This window comes from Amblyomma americanum, chromosome 2 (genome assembly GCF_052857255.1).
Source record: "Amblyomma americanum isolate KBUSLIRL-KWMA chromosome 2, ASM5285725v1, whole genome shotgun sequence".
Lineage (NCBI taxonomy): Eukaryota > Metazoa > Arthropoda > Arachnida > Ixodida > Ixodidae > Amblyomma > Amblyomma americanum.
The window spans coordinates 147,357,931-147,375,902 of record NC_135498.1 but is presented as its reverse complement, the minus strand read 5'-3'; the positions used below and the strand labels follow the sequence as shown (position 1 = coordinate 147,375,902).

At 50.0% G+C, this 17,972-nt stretch overlaps 1 protein-coding gene across 1 annotated transcript in view; it reads right to left on the bottom strand.

Moving 5' to 3' along the window:
- LOC144120134 (A disintegrin and metalloproteinase with thrombospondin motifs 16-like) overlaps positions 1-17,642 on the bottom strand; it is a 62,914-nt gene extending 45,272 nt beyond the window's left edge. Inside the window, exons 1-3 of the mRNA XM_077652574.1 lie at positions 17,536-17,642; positions 7,488-7,628; positions 6,198-6,348 (exon numbers count right to left, since the gene is read on the bottom strand). Coding sequence (XP_077508700.1) covers positions 6,198-6,348; positions 7,488-7,628; positions 17,536-17,642 — 399 coding nt within the window. The remainder of the gene's footprint in view (positions 1-6,197; positions 6,349-7,487; positions 7,629-17,535) is intronic.
- Positions 17,643-17,972: the final 330 nt, after the last annotated feature.

Below are 17,972 nucleotides of genomic sequence, written 5' to 3'. Positions count from 1 at the left end.
GCTTCTGCCTGAACTGTTGCTCGGAAGGCGGTGATCTCCGCATCTCTAGATGGTGCTTGTTCTTTGGCGGTCTTCATTTCATCAAGAATGGAATCATATTGTTTTGCTAGAAAAGTCTCCGAGTCCTCTAGTTCACGAACTGACTGGGTTAAGCTGACAACTTCGGCTTTCAAGAGGAGCAATGCATCAACCGTTTTGTTAAGCTCAGGTAAACATTTTAGACACTTTTTTATCTCGAGCAGTTCCAGAAGCAACGGTGAATCCACACCTGAACCTTCATCAGCATCGGAAGCATCTTCCTGAGACGCGGAACCACCAGCTCGTTTTTTTTTGCTGCTCTGCATGTTTTACACACCCACATGTCCGTTTTGGCTGGGGCCATTGTATTTAAGGTACTTGGTGCAAGTCCAGAACATCTGTGACCTAAGTGGTACGATAGCGTACAATTCGAACAGATCATGAATTAGCCGTCATCGGGAACTTCTTTGTGGCAAGCAATGCATTCAGTAGTACCATTAAACATTGTAACTTGTATAGAGCGTACACTGAGCAGTCGTACGGAGCGTACACAGAGTGCAGTCTTCAGCAAATTCGAATTAACAACGCAGGCAGCGAAAAAGACACACTAATACAATGTGAAGTGCAGTGTGTCAGCGTTGGGCAACGCAATCGCCACCGACTGCAGATGATCCCGCGATGTCCAATGGATTAACTAGTTTTTCGATGAATTCAGGTCTTCAGACGAAGTTGGTGTTTGCCGTCAGAAGCGGCAGGATGGTTATCTTCGACGAAGGTGATAGTGGCATCCGGGGTATTACGGGAACTACATCCAAGACACCGCCTGTTGAAATACATTGTGTCAGCGTTGGGCAACGTAATCGCCGCCGACTGCAGAGGGTCCCGGGATGTCCGATGGTTTCAGTGGTTTTCCGATGAATTCTGGTTTTCAGACGAAGTTGGTGTTTGCTACCAGAAGCGGCAGGACGGTTAGCTTCGAGTAAGGCGATAGTAACACCCGGGGTATCACGGGAACTGCATCCAGGGCACCGCCTGTTGAAAGACATTGTGTCAGCGTTGGGCAACGTAATCGCCGCCGACTGCAGAGGATCCCGCGATGTCCAATGGTTTAAGTAGTTTTCCAATGAATTCATGTTTTCATACGAAGTTGGTGTTTTCCACCAGAAGTGGCAGGACGGTTAGCTTCGACGAAGGTGATAGTGGCATCCGGGGTATCACGGAACCTCGTGAACCTGTTTTTTGTGTCCCTTACTCTGTCCGTCGTCCGGTATTTGGCGCTTCCTATAGTTTACAACATCTCCGCAGCTTCTCAGCCGTGTGCGCGATTTTCACCTTAAACCGAGCATAAACCACGTAACAGCTATGACGTTATTCAGCAGCCGCTACCGCCACCGAAACAGAGCGCTCGCCTTTGTTTCAATAGGTCGCCGGTATTCGTTGTGTTCATTGCCGTTGGCGTTGACAACATTCTAGACTCCGATGATTTTGAAGAAAGGAAGGGCGCATAACTGGCTCCCGGGGTCAGTGGACGCCTCAAATCGTGCTATGAGGTACGTGGCGGTGATGAGAGAGAGATGCGACCTGCAAGCATTAACGCTGGCAACGTTGTGGCAGACACGTGTCACTGCAGCAATAGGCCGCAGCGTTCATTGGGTGCCCAACTTCTCGCAATCAACCATTAATTTAACTGCCACCTGCCAGGGTGTCACGGTGAGCGTGTTGCCGATGCAGTGTGAAACCTCACTCAACCTTGCAGCAGCCAAGCGGCGTCTGCTTGCCCGCTAAAGCACAGATTTCGCTCTCTAACCAGGTTCGGCAGTACTTAAACCGCAGCAATCTTTTTGTATTTTACAGGTGTAGAAGAAAGGTCATATATCAAAGTGTATTTACACTAATTATTCACAATGGTGCAGTTCAACGGAGTGCAGATCCATTCGCATCGTTCGCGCTTATAAAGAATAGCCAGTGATCTCTCCCAATTTTCAGCTCCCTCTTTCACACATTTCGGAATAAAATGCCTGAAGAAAAGAAGTAGGCACTGCTTCTGGCCTGCGGAAGGAGATGCGCCCAATGTTGGTGGTCCTCTTGGCTGCTAGGTAATAATTTCAGAGAGCGTAGAAGACAGGATCCTAGTTGCAGCTTCTTTTTGCAGCATAGAGCACTCTGGCAGGAGTCCGCGCTAACTGAGAAGTCCTGGAAGGAGCCGGATTCTTCGAGGTTGGTTCCCTCAGGCCAGGTTGAGTGGCTTGACCAGTACCTTATCCTTGGCGTTACCAGTTCCTCCACCAGATGCCTCGCTGTGCTGACAACACAGTGAACAGGCGAGCAGATTAACCTTGAAGGCGCCTCTAATACTCGAGCTGGAGCCCACAAAGAATTGAAAAAATCGGAGGCCTACGGTATACCAACATGCGGGCTCGATGGTCGTCGAAATACAAACCGCTCCGCTTTCCGACGGGCTGAATTGAAAGGTGAAATTTGGCCGAGTTTGGAAGCATTCAGCGCTTGTCTTGCCTTTGTCCCGCCTTTGTTGCGCTGTTCAGCCCCCTGAATTGAAAGCCAGCGTCCAGTATTCAAGATAAGGGTGCCAAGAAAAAAGGTAATCATAATCAACAGCGCCGGTGCAGAAGCGTGTGATTGAGTTTTTGACAGCACTGCCGTTCCTTCTTGCCGTATAACTATCGTGATGAGCCCCTGAGATAAGCTCAATGTGGGAATGGTGATAAACAAAAGCTGGAAAGCAAAGATGTCAGATGAAAAACCAACGCTACGCGCCAATAAAGACGGTTCCACCTTCTCAGAACCCCCACTTCACGTTCGTGTTAACTTAAAAGGAGGGTAAGAGTGGGGTGCCTGCGAGTACAAAAAACAACACGCACGTGATCTTGACGACTGCGGGATTGCGATAGCATTCGTCTGCCTCAAGTAATTGGTAATAGTCCAATGTCTATTTATGTTGGCGCTCGCAAGCCATACTGCTTTTATAGCTTGCAGTATTACAGTTTTGGGCCCGTTTTACAACCTTTCATGCACGCAAACTATACGGTAACCGCCGCGCTGCCTACGCTGCTAGGTATCTTGAAGGGATTTGATGAAAAAGTGAGCACAATTGTTTCATGAAAAGCAGAGTACTGCGATGTCGAAAATGTTGCCAGAATTGGAAGCTGTCACTCCTGACTCTCTAGCCACAGTGGCTGTAAGGCATCTGGTCCCTACGTGACGATTTACATTGAAAAAACTTTTTGTGTTCTGTTCTCTCAAGTAGTCGGAGACGTGGAGAGACACAATCAAGCGAAACGTTTTGTAAGGTGCGTACATTATTTCCGCTTATTCTTCTGGTTGTTTAACGTCCCAAAGTGAATCTGGCTATGAAGGGCGCACATGTACTTGATTTCCATCTACATCCGCAAATCCCGAGGCCCGTATTCGACCGTCACCTTTTTTCTCATCCCATGGCAAGTTTTGTTGTGAAAAGGCCAAATTCCTCTCTTCGCGCATCACGTGCCTCCTAGTAATGCACAGTTTCCTGCCAGCGCCTGTTCATCGCCGCCAGTGCGCTCAGGTTGTCCCAGCCCTTACATGGGCGTCTTGCTTGGTGGACTCGTCAGGTGGAAGTCTGATTTGAAAAAATTACAGGTTCGCACTTGTCTGCTATAAGCGAAAGTGCGAAAGCCTTTCCCTGTCGTCTTTTTCTGCATCTATTCAAAAATTTTCAGTTTTCTTTGTTTTTGATATGATCATTTATTTTAATTTCTTGCTTTATTGTTTTTATTATTTCTTCACTTTAGTTTTCATTTCATTGTTTTTTCTAAATTTTTCTTTCTTGATTCTTTATTTGTTATTTTTATTTTTCATTCTCGTTTTTTTTGTTCTTTGTTGCTGCTTATGAACTGTTGATTCGCACTTCGTGCCGGAAAACTTCTGTCTACAACTTCTGTCTACGCCACGCATGAGCCAAGGAAGGCTTACGCCTTAAAAAAATTCTATCCCCTCAGTTCGCACTTCTGTTTACGCTGTCAAGCGCTCATCGCGCTACAAGGACCGCTTTTCTACAGATTCTTCGCCATTCCCCATTCCTTTTTCTTGAGTTAACCGTTTGGGCATGGAATGCCGCCTTTTCGTCCTACTAGCTCGGACACCTTTCGGACACCATATTTACTATCCTAGATCTTGCCTATGCGAAAGATAGCTTGACCAGCGAAAAAAAATTAGGTTATTGTACACTGCTCTCCCTAATCCCTATGCCCAGTTTTCGCGCCTCCCATGATTGCACATGTATACAGAGAGGTACTACATGCAAACGGCGTCTGGGGCGGCAACTGTGGCTTTCGGTGGCAACCAGGCTCGCCGCCGTGTGGGTCGGTTTCAATGTCAGGTTGCCTCCATCGTCTACTGGGCTGAGGAAGTAGCATTTCATGAGGCCTGCTTCTAAGCCCTTAGAGCTTCGTCTTGAACATGACTTTACAAATAGTTTAACAGTAAGCACCTTCTAACGTTCCTATCAACTATAAGCATTACTGACTCACACATACAGGAGATTAGAACACATTGACCACCCTCTCTGTGGTCTGTGGGTTGGTTTGCTTCAAGTCAATGCCTATGAAGGCATATAGGGCAATGAACTAGCCTACCTCCCCACCTCTCAGCGCTATCGCCAGTTTTGGTGCTCCATCAGCAGTATGAGCAGCGCCACGCATCCCACTATGCTGTACTTGCTGCCGTCTCAGTGGTCACGCTCAAAACGAGGGCACCTTCCTTTCGACGCGGTCGTGATATACTTCATCGTTACTCGACTTCCTGCCGCCACTCCTCCCATTGCATTCCCTTCTTGCTGGGCATGGATGGTTTAGGCTGATTCACACCATGCATCGATGGCCTGCGGACCAGGTGTGACGTCACGTTCCATTACCGCTCCATCTCGTTCTTACCTGGCCAACATATTCGGCAAGCTAGGATAGCGAATGACCGTGGTCGTGTCTAATCCGCTTGACGCCAAGTGCGAAGGGAAGACTGGATGAGCAGCGATATGTGGATGGCATGCGTTAGCGCTGTTATTTTTGCTACAAGTAAATGGATTAAAATGGGTGCGGCGCTGGCTCTTGAGCGAGCAGGCCAAAATACCATGAACAATGTTGAGGGGGTGTTTGCCAGGCGCGTGCCTCACGGAGAGGAAGCGGAACGTCACGTGACGCCTGGTTCATGTGCGAGTGATCTCTGGTGTGAATAGGCCTTTTCCCGCCTGTTACTGACACTCTGACCTGAGCAGCGACTGGGTGTCCCCATGAGGACTTCCTTACGGCGGCATACCTCATTGGCGATGTTGGTGTACCTTCAGGCTCGCCACTGTCAACGAGCTCATGGGTGGCCTCGTCCCATACCCGCAGCTCACTTTCGCAGTCTGCCTAAGTCGCCCCATGTGCGAGCCGTTTTCATTCGTTAGAACGGGTGATCGAGGTGGTCGAGGCGTAAGCGGTACAATCCCGTCGTGGTCCTGCTCCGTGATTGAAACTGGTGACATATTTCCTTCAATATTTTCATAAGTGTCTTCCTTAAATGTCTTAATGTCATAACGTCCCAATTGACCCTTCCCGCGTCGCTCTTTATTACCCACCATTTGCAATTTATTTTCCTCGCTGAGAAGAGTATTCATTGGGTATAAAACCGCACTGTTCGCTGAATAATAGCCATCATGGTTCCACAGTTGAAAGTTTTACACAGGGATTTCCGCAGAGGTTCTACACAAGAAACGATGCATTTCATAGTAGCGTACTCACGCTGAATTCGGGAAAATACCTCTACTAAAAATTTTGAATTCGACTTCATAATGTCTGCTCCAGTGTAGTGCGATGTGAAGATGTAGCATTGGAGACAGTGGTTGGTCGCTATTTTTCATGGTCGTCTCGCCAACGACAGGGTCGTGAAGAGGCTGTTTAGAAAGGCTTTGATAAAACGATTCCTTTCTATGAATATCTGGTTCACTGAAGAAATTGAGAGAATTCGGGCCATTGCTCAACCATTGCTTCAAAACATTGTTTTGTCGGTACCGCATTCACTTGAGACGTTATCCATCAATGAGCAAAGTCTAGAGTGAATGCGCATTTTTTTTAAATTCTCACTTATGAAACGTCCGTTCCGCTAGAAACTTATTCTCTCAGAGTAGTACAGAGGGAAACACTCACCTTTATATACGTGACATTTTGTTTTGCTTTGAAGTAGAGTTTGCAGTACTGCGTTCCATTTATTAATACACCTGGCAACTTTGCAGTGGGATTGGGGAAGAAAGCGATGTGTCTTGACCAATCAAATTCCAAACAGTATGCATCGATTGTCCTGTTTCAAAGAGCATAATGTGAAGGCGTACAAAATGTACAAACCGGACCACACTTGCCTATAGTGCTCGAGCGGGGTTTGGTGTAAGAAAAACTTCCGGGACAATTCGCTTTAATCGTAGCACGAGATAGCGTTAGGGTCCTTACGGTCGCTTGGGGGTCCCCGGGCACACCCTTTCGCAGACTTCGCCACGTTTGTTGCCATCTCATTTTGCTTTATTACACATCAGTGTTAATTTCGTACTCTAATTTTTCACCCTAAATAACTAAATGTTCCTGCAATGCAATTCACATACTATGCGTTGTGAGGTTCCTGTAAATGGCTTCCAATTATCCCACTGAGCGATCGTTCCTTAGCCGTATAGAGGCAGCGTGCTCACCTCCCGACTTTAAGTACAAACGTTTGATTCCGCTTAACCTTTTTTTCGTTTCACCCCAACTGCTTTTATATGCCACAAACCTCTCGACTAATCAGGAGTTTCGCGGACGTCGACCCCGACGCCGCATTTTCTGCCGAGCGAGATCTTTAATGCTTTTCGTTAACAAAATTATATTCTAAAGCAGCTATTTACATTACGTGTTAATACTGTCGCACGAAACAAGACGACGAGACTTGAGAACAGCACGGCTGGGAACAAGCACCTTGCCTCTAGGAAAGCAGCTGCAATACCATTTAACTTTCTTCACTTGATCCACAGCGCACCACTCGAGCGCTCTTGACGAGTGTGACAAAGCCGGTAACTCACTTAAGCAACACTTCTGTGGCATAAAACACTGTCTTTGCAAAGAAGTTATTGCGTACTAGTGGTGAAAAAACGTTGGAAGTTGCAAGTGAACAATATTAAGAACTAATTTTGATCTGGGCAGTGTATTATTGAGTATTATACACTCATTGGTTACTCGCTCGATATTACTCCGGAGCATTCGGCTACGCCACACCCCGTATTACAGGGGAAGGATTGTGCCCAAGCATTCAATAACTTTATAAAGTGTCGTTTCATTCGTTGCCGCTTCTTTTTGAGCCAGTGAACGCTAGTGTTACGTCTACATAGGTGTTTTATATCTGGTGTAGCACCACAGTTTCAGGTGCTTCCCCTTACTTCTTTCCTTAGTTTTATTTGCGGAAGTTAATCAACTCACGTCATAAATGAAGCGATGTCATTCTTGCTGCAGTTAGAGAAATAGAAATTTTGCCTTCCTCCTGCACGAGGGCTCATTAAGTATCCATCTTTGTCTGAACAAGAGCTTGATGTTCCGTAGCCATCGTGATCCGAACCAAGCCTGCACAAAAAATTGTTATGCCTTTTGTATTTCTTTGGTAAACACAAAATCAAATCTTTCGTCACAAAACGTTTTCACGAAAGGGAAACAAGTAGTCAATCGACAAGCGGACTGCAGCTTTCAAGCCAAATGTTTTATTAGGCAAACTTCTGCAAAACAATTAAGGTAAGAAGCGGCTCCCTAGAGAGAAATCGACATTTACGGTCATTGAGGTCACGATCTCCTTGAATCAAACTTGATCTTTTTCAGAACACGGCGCAGAGATACAAAAGTATATAGCCAGCTTGCAGTCTCGAGAATAGTCAGGAGCAACGATCGGAGTCCTTGAATGAACTGGTCGTCTCCCACGTACATCGAGTAAAGACAATTATTTAATACCGTAGTGGCTATGGTGCAAGCAGCGGAGTTATATAGACCCCCGCCAACTAGGAAGCCAATTGAAGGACAAACATGACACTTAACCTCGCTGACAAGTAAAATATACTTGTGTGGAAGGAGCTACTAAGCACTTGAGTCAATGCTGGGTCCAATAAAAACTGGTCATATTTAATGGCTAGTTCAAAGAGTTCATGCTATTCTATATTGCTACGCTACTAACTACTCTAGTGGCGCCATACAGCGGCTAAACTGCATTTCCTGGCAGTTGGCAAGCCTTGAGCCATCTCGGGGCTAGATGCTTCTTCTTCATCTCTCGTGCTGCCTGCTGCCTTGCGCGTTCCAACGTCTTGCGCGTCTAATTAAACCAAGTAAACCAGCCCTGCTTACGCCAACCGTTTCTCAGTGCCATATTTGGTGGAGGTGCTGGGTTACGGCCCATATACGCTGACCTCGAGGGCACCTTTGACGTCAGATCTCAACGCGTGGCTACAACACAAGTCCACAAGGCGAGCCGCCGCCTGCGAGGCCTACAACCCGAGTTCGGCCAACTGACAGCGCCGGTAAGGGCCATGACATCCACCGCGGCTAGCCAGACAAGTCAGCACTCCGGGAGTGCCCCGCCATTTGTCCTTCACGCACATCGATCGCCGCCACCGTTCCACGGGGACAGGTTCGAGGACGTCGAAGACTGGTTGGCCAGCTTTGACCGAGTGGCGGGTTTCAATGAGTGGGACGGCGAGCGCAAGCTGCGCAACGTCTACTTTGCGCTGCAGGACTCGGCCAAAACGTGGTTTGAGAACCACGAAGCTTCCTTTACCACCTGGGAGGCTTTTCGTCGAGAGCTGCTAGCGACATTTACCAGCAGCGAAAGAAAAGAGAAGGCTGAAATCGCCCTGCGCTCGAGATCACAGCAGCCGAACGAGGGCGTCGCGATGTTCATCGAGGACATGACCCGACTGTTCAATCGGGCCGACCCTGCTATGCCCGAAGCCGAGAAGGTACGCCACTTAATGCGTGGCGTAAAAGTGCAGCTGTTTGCCGGACTGGTCCGTGACCCGCCACGAACAGTGTCCGACTTCACCAAGGAGGCAATGAGTATCGAGCGCTCTTTACAGGAACGGGGCGCCCACTACGGACGTCAGGCTACTGTAGCAGCCGCTTCCCAGTCCCCGTACACGCCTACGTCGCTGCCCGCCGAGGACCTTCGGGAGCTTGCAAGAAGCCTGGTGCGCGAGGAACTGGCGAAACTTCGCTTTGAAGCTCCACAGGTCAGCGTCGCTGCCGTTACGGACATGGTCCGCGAAGAAATCCGACGAGTTGTGCAGCCACCCCCAGCTCCACACCCGGTGCCCTCCGTTATGACGTAAAGCGAGGCGCTACGAAGTCCCGGGCCAGCTATGCGAGCCTTTTCCCCCATCGCTCCTGTGCAATACCTGCAGGAGCCAATCGCAACAGCACCCTCCCGTGCCGCAGGAGATCAGCCCCCTCCCCCCCCCCCCCCCACCCCGTGAGCAAAGCGCACGTTTGGCGTACGCAAACAATCGGCCGCTCTGTTACCACTGCGGAGAGGCTGGCCACATCCTCAGCCACTGCCCCTACCGCAGGATGGGTTTAAGGGGGTTTTCACCTGATGCACCTCGACCACGCTACGGTGGAAGACCACGGGATATCGAACAGTATTTGGCTGAAAACGTGCAATCTTCGACCTCGCAGCGACGCCAGTCCCGATCGCCATCCCCATGGCGGTTCTCTTTGCCCGGCCGCCCGTCATCCTCTGGCCAGTTCAAAGGTACGTCCCCACGTCGGGAAAACTGAAGACGGCGTCCTCCGGGGGTAGGGCTGCCGCTACTGGACCGAGTCAAGAGCGTCCACCCGACGATTCGCCGCGACGCTCCGACCGACGACGACCTGACCCGACGACCTCGACGACGCGCTGCGACCGACTGGCCTCCGCCGAAATTCCGGTATCCGCCGACAACCACGACGTTACCGCACTCGTGGATACCGGCGCCGATTTTTCGGCAATGAGCAGACGGTTAGCCACGGTCTTGAGGAACGTTCTGACCCCTTTGTCTGGGCCGCAGATCCGGACAGCCGGTGGCCACGTGATAACTCCGATCGGAGTCTGCACTTCGCGAATCCAGATCCGCGGCGTTACTTTCCCTGGCTGCTTTGCTGTGTTACCCGAGTGCTCCAAAGACCACATACTCGGTTTGGATTTCCTTCAAGAGTACGGTGCCGTTATCGACCTCCAGGAGCTAATCGTGTCGTTTTCCACCCAAGGTCCTGTCGACGACGATACCGAGCCACGCAGGGCTAAGTTATGCATCTGTGACGACCACATTTTGATCCCATCAAGATCCAGCATGTTTGTTACGGTAGAGTGCGATAACAGCACCAAAATTCGTGGCATTGCTGAAACCAACATGTCGCTGCTCCTTGGTCGGCAAGTCTGTGTTGCTCGAGGAATTGTTGAACAGGACAGGGGCCGAACCGAACTCTTGGTGACCAATTTTGGTTGTGAACCTCAGTGTTTGCCTGGTAGAACAGCTATTGCGTATTTCGAGGAACTCAGCGAATTCGCGAGACAGCACGCTTTGTCCGGAGCCCCAGCATCAGTGGAGGAACCGACCACTCCCATAAACACTGACGTGAACACAAACCTACCAACTAACCAGAAACGCTGCTTGGAAAGCGTTATCCAGTCTTTCTGCGACTGCTTTGCCTCGACCTCCAAGGTTAGGCAGACACCGCTCACAAAGCACCGAATTATAGTTGACGCCAACCAACGGCCGTTATGTCAGCCGCCCTACCGCATCTCTTCGAAGGAGCGCGATGCCATTCGCCGCCAAGTTCAAGAAATGCTCAAGGACGACGTGATACAGCCGTCGACGAGCCCGTGGGCGTCGCCTGTTGTTCTAGTGTCGAAAGAAAGATGGAACCCTACGGTTCTGCGTTGATTACAGACGTTTAAACAAAGTCACTAAAAAGGATGTTTATCCTCTCCCGCGTATTGATGACTACCTGAACCGGCTACGCCACGCCAAGTACTTCTCATCGCTAGATTTACGAAGCGGCTATTGGCAAATCGAGGTGGACGAACGCGACCGGGAAAAGACCGCCTTTATTACACCGGACGGTCTGTACGAATTCCGGGTGCTCCCTTCCGGCCTGTGCTCGGCTCCTGCAACCTTCCAGAGGATGATGGACACCGTTCTTGCCGATCTCAAATGGCAGTCCTGTCTCGTGTACTTGGATGACGTTGTCATCTTTTCTGACACGTTCGAAGAGCACCTGAGACGCCTGCGCGCTGTGTTCGAAGCAATTCGGTCGGCCGGTCTTTCCCTGAAGCCCGAAAAGTGTCACTTCGCTTTCGAACAGTTGAAGTTTCTGGGCCACATCGTGAGCACTAAAGGGGTTAGCCCAGACCCCGATAAGTCTGCTGCCGTGGCTGCTTTTCCTGCACCCACTGATAAGCGCAGTGTGCGCCGCTTTCTGGGTCTCTGCGCCTATTATCGGCGTTTTGTGCAGAACTTCTCCCAGATCGCTGAGCTCCTCACGCGACTCACGAAAGATTCTGAACCATTCTTCTGGGGCCTGGAGCAACAGCAAGCCTTTGAAGACCTCGTCTCCAAGGTACGCCCATCCTTGGACACTTCGACGAGTCAGCCGACACTGAACTACACACAGACGCCAGCAACATCGGCCTCGGTGTGGTCCTTGTGCAGAGGCAGGATGGTCTCGAACGCGTAATCGCATACGCGAGCCGCACATTGTCACAATCTGAGGCGAACTATTCCACCACCGAAAAAGAATGCCTGGCCATTGTGTGGGCAGTAACAAAATTTCGCCCGTACCTATATGGCCGCCCTTTCAGGGTCGTCAGCGACCACCACTCGCTGTGTTGGCTGGCGAACCTCAAAGATCCCTCGGGATGGCTTGCACGCTGGAGCCTTCGACTTCAGGAATTCGATGTCAGCATCGTCTATAAGTCTGGTAAGAAGCACAGTGATGCCGACTGTTTGTCTCGTGCTCCTATCGAGAACAACCGAGCTGACCCCGACGACGATTGTTTTTCTTGGTGCCATCTCCACGTCCATCCTCATTCAACACCAAAGGGACGACAGCGAACTACGGCCCCTCATTGAGTATCTAGAAGGAAGCGCTCAGTCTCCCCCGCGAATCTTTTCGCGCGGGCTGTCGTCGTTCTGTTTACGTGACGGCGCCCTGTATAAGAAAAACTACAGTCCAACAGAAGCTGTCTATCTACTCGTCGTGCCTACGGCCCTTCGCGACGAAGTCCTGCAGGCGAGCCATGATGACCCATCTTCTGGTCACCTGGGTTTTTGTCGAACTTTGGCGCGAACACGGCAAAAATACTACTGGCCAAGGGTTGCTGCTGTTGTGAAACGTTACGTAAGAACTTGCCGCGAGTGCCAGCGTCGCAAGACGCCGCCTACTAAGCCAGCCAGCCTACTCCAGCCTATTGATCCGCCTCAGGTTCCCTTCCACCAAGTTGGCATGGACATACTCGGCCCATTTCCGGAGTCCTCGCTGGGCAACCGCTACATTGTCGTCGCTACCGACTACCTCAGCCGATACTGTGAGACTAAAGCTCTTCGCCTTGGTACTGCTGACGAAATTGCGAACTTTTTAATTCAAAACATTGCGCTTCGTCACGGTGCACCCGCCATCGTTTTAACTGACCGGGGAACAGCGTTCACCTCGGCCCTTACGCAGGAGGTTATGCGCCTACGCGGCACCAGTCACCGCAAAACAACCGCTTACCACCCTCAAACGAACGGCCTCAGCGAACGGCTCAACAAGACGATCGCCGACATGATTTCTATGTATGTCGACGCGGACCACCAGAACTGGGACGCCATACTCCCTTACGTCACCTTTGCTTATAATACTGCGGTCCAGGAAACGACACGCTTCACTCCATGTCGTTTAGTACATGGTCGCGAAGCCACAACCATGCTGGATGCAGTGCTGCTTCCAGCTAGCACTGCCCCCTCTGTTATGGGTGCTGCCCACTTTGTTCGTTACGCTGAGGCCGCCCACCAACTCGCTCTACAGCGCATCCGGCACCAGCAAGTTCACGACGCTCAGCGATACAACCTCCGCCACCGATATGTGCGTTACCTTCCCGGCGAACAAGTCTGGTTGTGGAGCCCAATCCGCATGAGGGGACGCTCTGAGAAGCTTCTACGCAGATACTTTGGCCCCTACGAGGTGCTTTGCCAGCTCAGTCAAGTTACCTACGAAGTTCTCCCCCAAGGAACAGTTCGCTCTTCTAGACAGCCGACCTCCGAAGTGGTCCACGTCGCTCGGATGAAGCCGTACCACGCCCGCTAGCCCCTCGCGCTTGTCTACACCACACGCCAGACACGTGCGACTACTCTTGTGGTCCTGCCTGCAATTGCTACCACACCGAGTCGGTGTCTTCAAGAGAGGGGGAGCAATGCTACCGCTACTAACGCTACTAACTACGCTACTAACTACTCTATTGGCGCCATACAGCGGCTAAACTGCATTTCCTGGCAGGTGGCAAGCCTTGAGCCATCTCGGGGCTAGACGCTTCGTCTTCTTCATCTCTCGTGCTGCCTGCTGCCTTGCGCGTTCCAACGTCTTGCGCGTCTAATTAAAGCAAGTAAACCAGCCCTGCTTACGCCAACCGTTTCTCAATGACAATATCATATTGTAGCGTGCAGCCTTGTGTCCGGCTCCAGAAGAAGACGACATGCCCCAGCACAGCCGGTGGGCGCGCGCAGATCAGAATTCCACAGCTGCGCAATCGGATGTCGGCGCTGTGCCTTATCTGCTTGCCGGCGGCTAAACTCCGTCCTGGCTGAACGAAACCTCTTAATAAATGTGTGGACACCAGAAACCTTCGGTTTGTGTCTGGGATGCTCCTTCCACAAACTGGTGACGTGATTCGAACCCGCAACCTTCTCGGCACTGTGAGGCACTCCGCAGGGAAGGCCGTTCCCACTAGCCTTGTCACCGCGGCTCCTCCGACGCACACTACCATTCCCACACTAGTCACTGCTCGCAACCGTGCACCATCTCGAGCAACCACCGTCCTTGGGATTGCCACTGTCCACCGCCCTCGACGACCTCTTCATGGCCAGTCGACCGGCATGCCAGAAGTCTTGCACTGTTCCGACTTCCCTGCGTTTTCGATCCCGCTGTACGCCGCTGGTGCCAACTGCACCACCTGTGTCCGCATCTCCAGCACCCATTCAGTCACTCCTGCCGGCTGCCCTCTCACTATCCTGCGCCCTGCCAGAGACTGCGACGCGTTCGTTCGTATTTTGCCACTCTCACTGTTGAGGAGCCGCACGCCACGCCTACCTCAGCTTGTAGCTCCTGTGCCGAACCGAATTCATGAATTCAGTCTCGCTCAACACCCCGTAAGTGCTCTCACACAGCCCTTGAGCCGTCCTCGCCTCCAGACTCCATGGCGGTGACAGTCTTGTCTTCTCGTCCGCTTTGCACCAGCGGCTCCCTTTCACCGGTTCCGTATGTCCTGGCCTGCGAAGACGGTGCGGCTTCAGCAGCACCGCCTGTGCTTGCCGCAACGACCACGCTGCCCGCAATGACCATTACTGGCACCCCGCCTGGCCTGTCCGACAATATCGGAAGCATGCATGAAATGCCCCCGTCTGGGGCACACCTTCCCGATCGCTGTCTTCCGGACACCCATCACAATCTGAGGCCGGCCCATCGCAGGCTGCTTTCGCCGGGCAATGGCCGCACCGGCACGTCACCTGTCTACACCACCCTTTCAGATGTCATTTCTCGCCGCTGTGGCTCTTCTGCCCTACACTCGGACATCCGGCACCAAGTGCGTCCGCCTTCTGCCCTCCGCCTCTTCCTCGGCCATTATGATTCAACCTTGGCCGACCACCCGAAGCCTGAGGCCTTTACCGGCAGCTCCACACGGCCTAGTTTTCGCTGTGCCAACGGACTTTCCCGGACGACCCCATTCCACTCTGCATATTACCTCGCTATCTCACTACCATATCACTCGTCTCCCTCACGACTTCCTGGCTAGAGTGGGGGGAGGGGGGGAAGGAAGTGGCAGCGTGCAGCGTTTTGCGCGGCTCCAGAAGAAGACGAAGCCTCTCGGCGGGCGCGCACAGATCAGAATTCGACAACTATGCAGTCGGATTTCGGCGTTGCGCATTGTCGACGTGCTGGTGGCTCCGGTCGCTCCTGGCTGAACGAGCCCTTTTAATAAATTTGCGTATACCAGACACCTTCCGCTTTTGTCTGGGATGCTCCCTCCACAATATCATTACATGTCCACTCTAATATTTTCGCATTATTGGACCTCAATGTGTCCCAATTTCTATTTGACATGTTTTTAAAGGCCTATTTGCCTCTTACTACTAATGTTCAAAAAGAAAATAACAATTCACTAATGACCTACGCAACATTCGCGTTCTTTATGTTCCTCCCATATGTTCGAAGTCTTTTCGCTTTTCCTTCATCGAAAAACTTTTACGTATCTGTGGCACACAGAAAAAAGCACTTGTAACAAAATTTCAATCCCAAGGGCGTCTTCTTCATTGGGCCAGCTGGGGTACAAAGCATTAGATAAAGGGCTTTTTTCGCAATTCTTGCGTGGCTGCACTAGTTAAAGCTCTAAATGAAGCCCCAGTGCGATGAGTTTGCTGCCCTACCTTGCTAGTTTACCCAGGTAATATGAGGTTCGAGTATAAGAACATGACCGCGGCCGCTGAAAATGCCGTTTGTTATATTTTTAGGGATGACAAAAGAGAATTGCTTGAACCGCGGTTGAAAGCTGATAAGTAGTATATGGGTGCAAAATTAAAATTTGCGATCATTAATGATCGTGCTAGTTGGTGCACATGCAGCATTTCCGGAAGCGATGCAATAAACACCAACACTGAGAGAACCAGAGAATGACGAGCGCTTGTGGGCCACTATAGCGCTGAATAACACAGAAGAAAGGGCCTGTTGAACTAGGAAAGAAGTTTAGCAGGGTTGAAAATCAGGCTAGTTGACACACATACGCCATTTCCGGATGTGCTGCGCTGAACACGGACGCTGAGAGACAGACAAGAAGGACCCCGAATGTGTTTTATAGAAAACAGCAATCTGAGCTAAGGAACTGCGTTCAACGTTCTAGATCTTTCTCGCGAAGAGAATTACACCATTCAATTTTCAAGGCCCTTTTTTCATCAAGGGACAAATCTGTGAGGGTTTTTACATATTCATGCTTTGAAGAAATTGGCACAGGACGACTCACCAGACAGTACACACCGTCGCCAGATATAGCACCTTTTCGTAACATACGCAATTCTAATCGCCATTATCAGCTTCGTAGGCTTAGCTGCGCTACCTGCAACACAAACTAATCTATCATTTCCCTCGAATTCATCGTTCTGTGCTAGTGGTGGACACCTGATACCGCAGATTTTATAACCTCGTAAGCCCACCTGACACTCTGCCTTGATCTGCTATGACTTCATTTTCTCGTGGTCCTTTATTTTACTCTGCAGAGCCACTGATTATCTTGCCTCGCATTACATGCCCATTTCTTCTTCATTTTGACTAGAATGCCATTAACTGCCGTTTTTTCCTCGACCAACAATACTTCGTCTCCTCATGTTTCACCTTGCACTTTCGTTTCCATACCTCGCTGCGCTGTCCTAGGCATATTTTCAAGCTTTTTTGTTATCCTCCATGCTTGCATTCCATAGGTGAGTTCAGGCTAGCTAAAACTGTTGTATATTTTCCTCGTGAGATTTACTGGTACGTTCCAGCTCGCGGCCTTAAACTACTTGCCAAAGGCATTTAATTCTATTCTGATGCTCACAGCTATTCCACGCAAGTCGTCCGATCAGCGTTTGCCACCTACCCTATGTAGATATATTTTCTGACCCTCTCCTAATCTTTCGCTGCCTGCCGTAAACTGCTCTGATCTTCAGAGGGTATTGAACATTAGTTTATATGTCTTGATAAAAATTCTTTTACTTACAGTTCTGCATTACCAGCTCTACGTCCACGACCATTGCTTGCAGTTCGTTCCTTGATTGACTTGGTAACAGAATGCGACTGTATATGTTTTAATATGGATATTGGATTTACAGTTCTGCATTACCAGGTCTAGGTTCATGAGCATTGTTTGGAGTTCGTCTCCTGATTGACTTGGCCGCTGAATGTCTTCAAGAAATGGGGAATTACTAAAATATCCATTACATTTACTCCTATCTTCGTGCAGCCTACTTTCCACAACAGCTTCTGTGAACACGCAGTCAATCGTAGTCTATAGACCGTGTGTCTCAGCCAGACGCCCTTGTTGATTGGGAATTTATCCTTTTCTATATAGAAGACAATGACGGTTTTTAAGCCCTTGTTGATGTTTTCTCGTAGTACTGAGGAGACCGGTAGATTCCTGAAGACGCCATGCATCATTATCGCCACATGAAATTTGCGCTGTAAGTTTCTCGAGGTGGCACAGCCGGATCAGGAAACAAGAGAGTATACTCACAAATGTCCTATTTCGTGAGCAGCTGTATGTATTCCAGATAACATCCCAGGCCTATCTTCTCCAGCTGCAACCTGATACCGACTGCAAGCTTTTCCTCTATAAGCCATTCCTGCGGGTCGAGAGATAAGAAAAATCGAAAATGACTCGTGTGAACAAGCGAAACTCCTGAAGAATCTCATGTAAGTAGCAAAAACAATTCCCTTATTTAAGGTTTTTTTCTACCAACAAAGTATCTATCTGCTATATCTACGCACAAAAATATAAAAGACAACAAGCCCTAAATTAAAATCATAATCGACACCTCCGAAAAATTTCACCGCAGCCATTCTTTGACGGATGGTTCCAAACAAGATTTGGCATTCAGGTTTCTAAGAACCTGCATGCACTGTTTCTAAAAGTCTCAGATGTCTCTGGTGAAGGAAAAGTAGTGAGTCCCC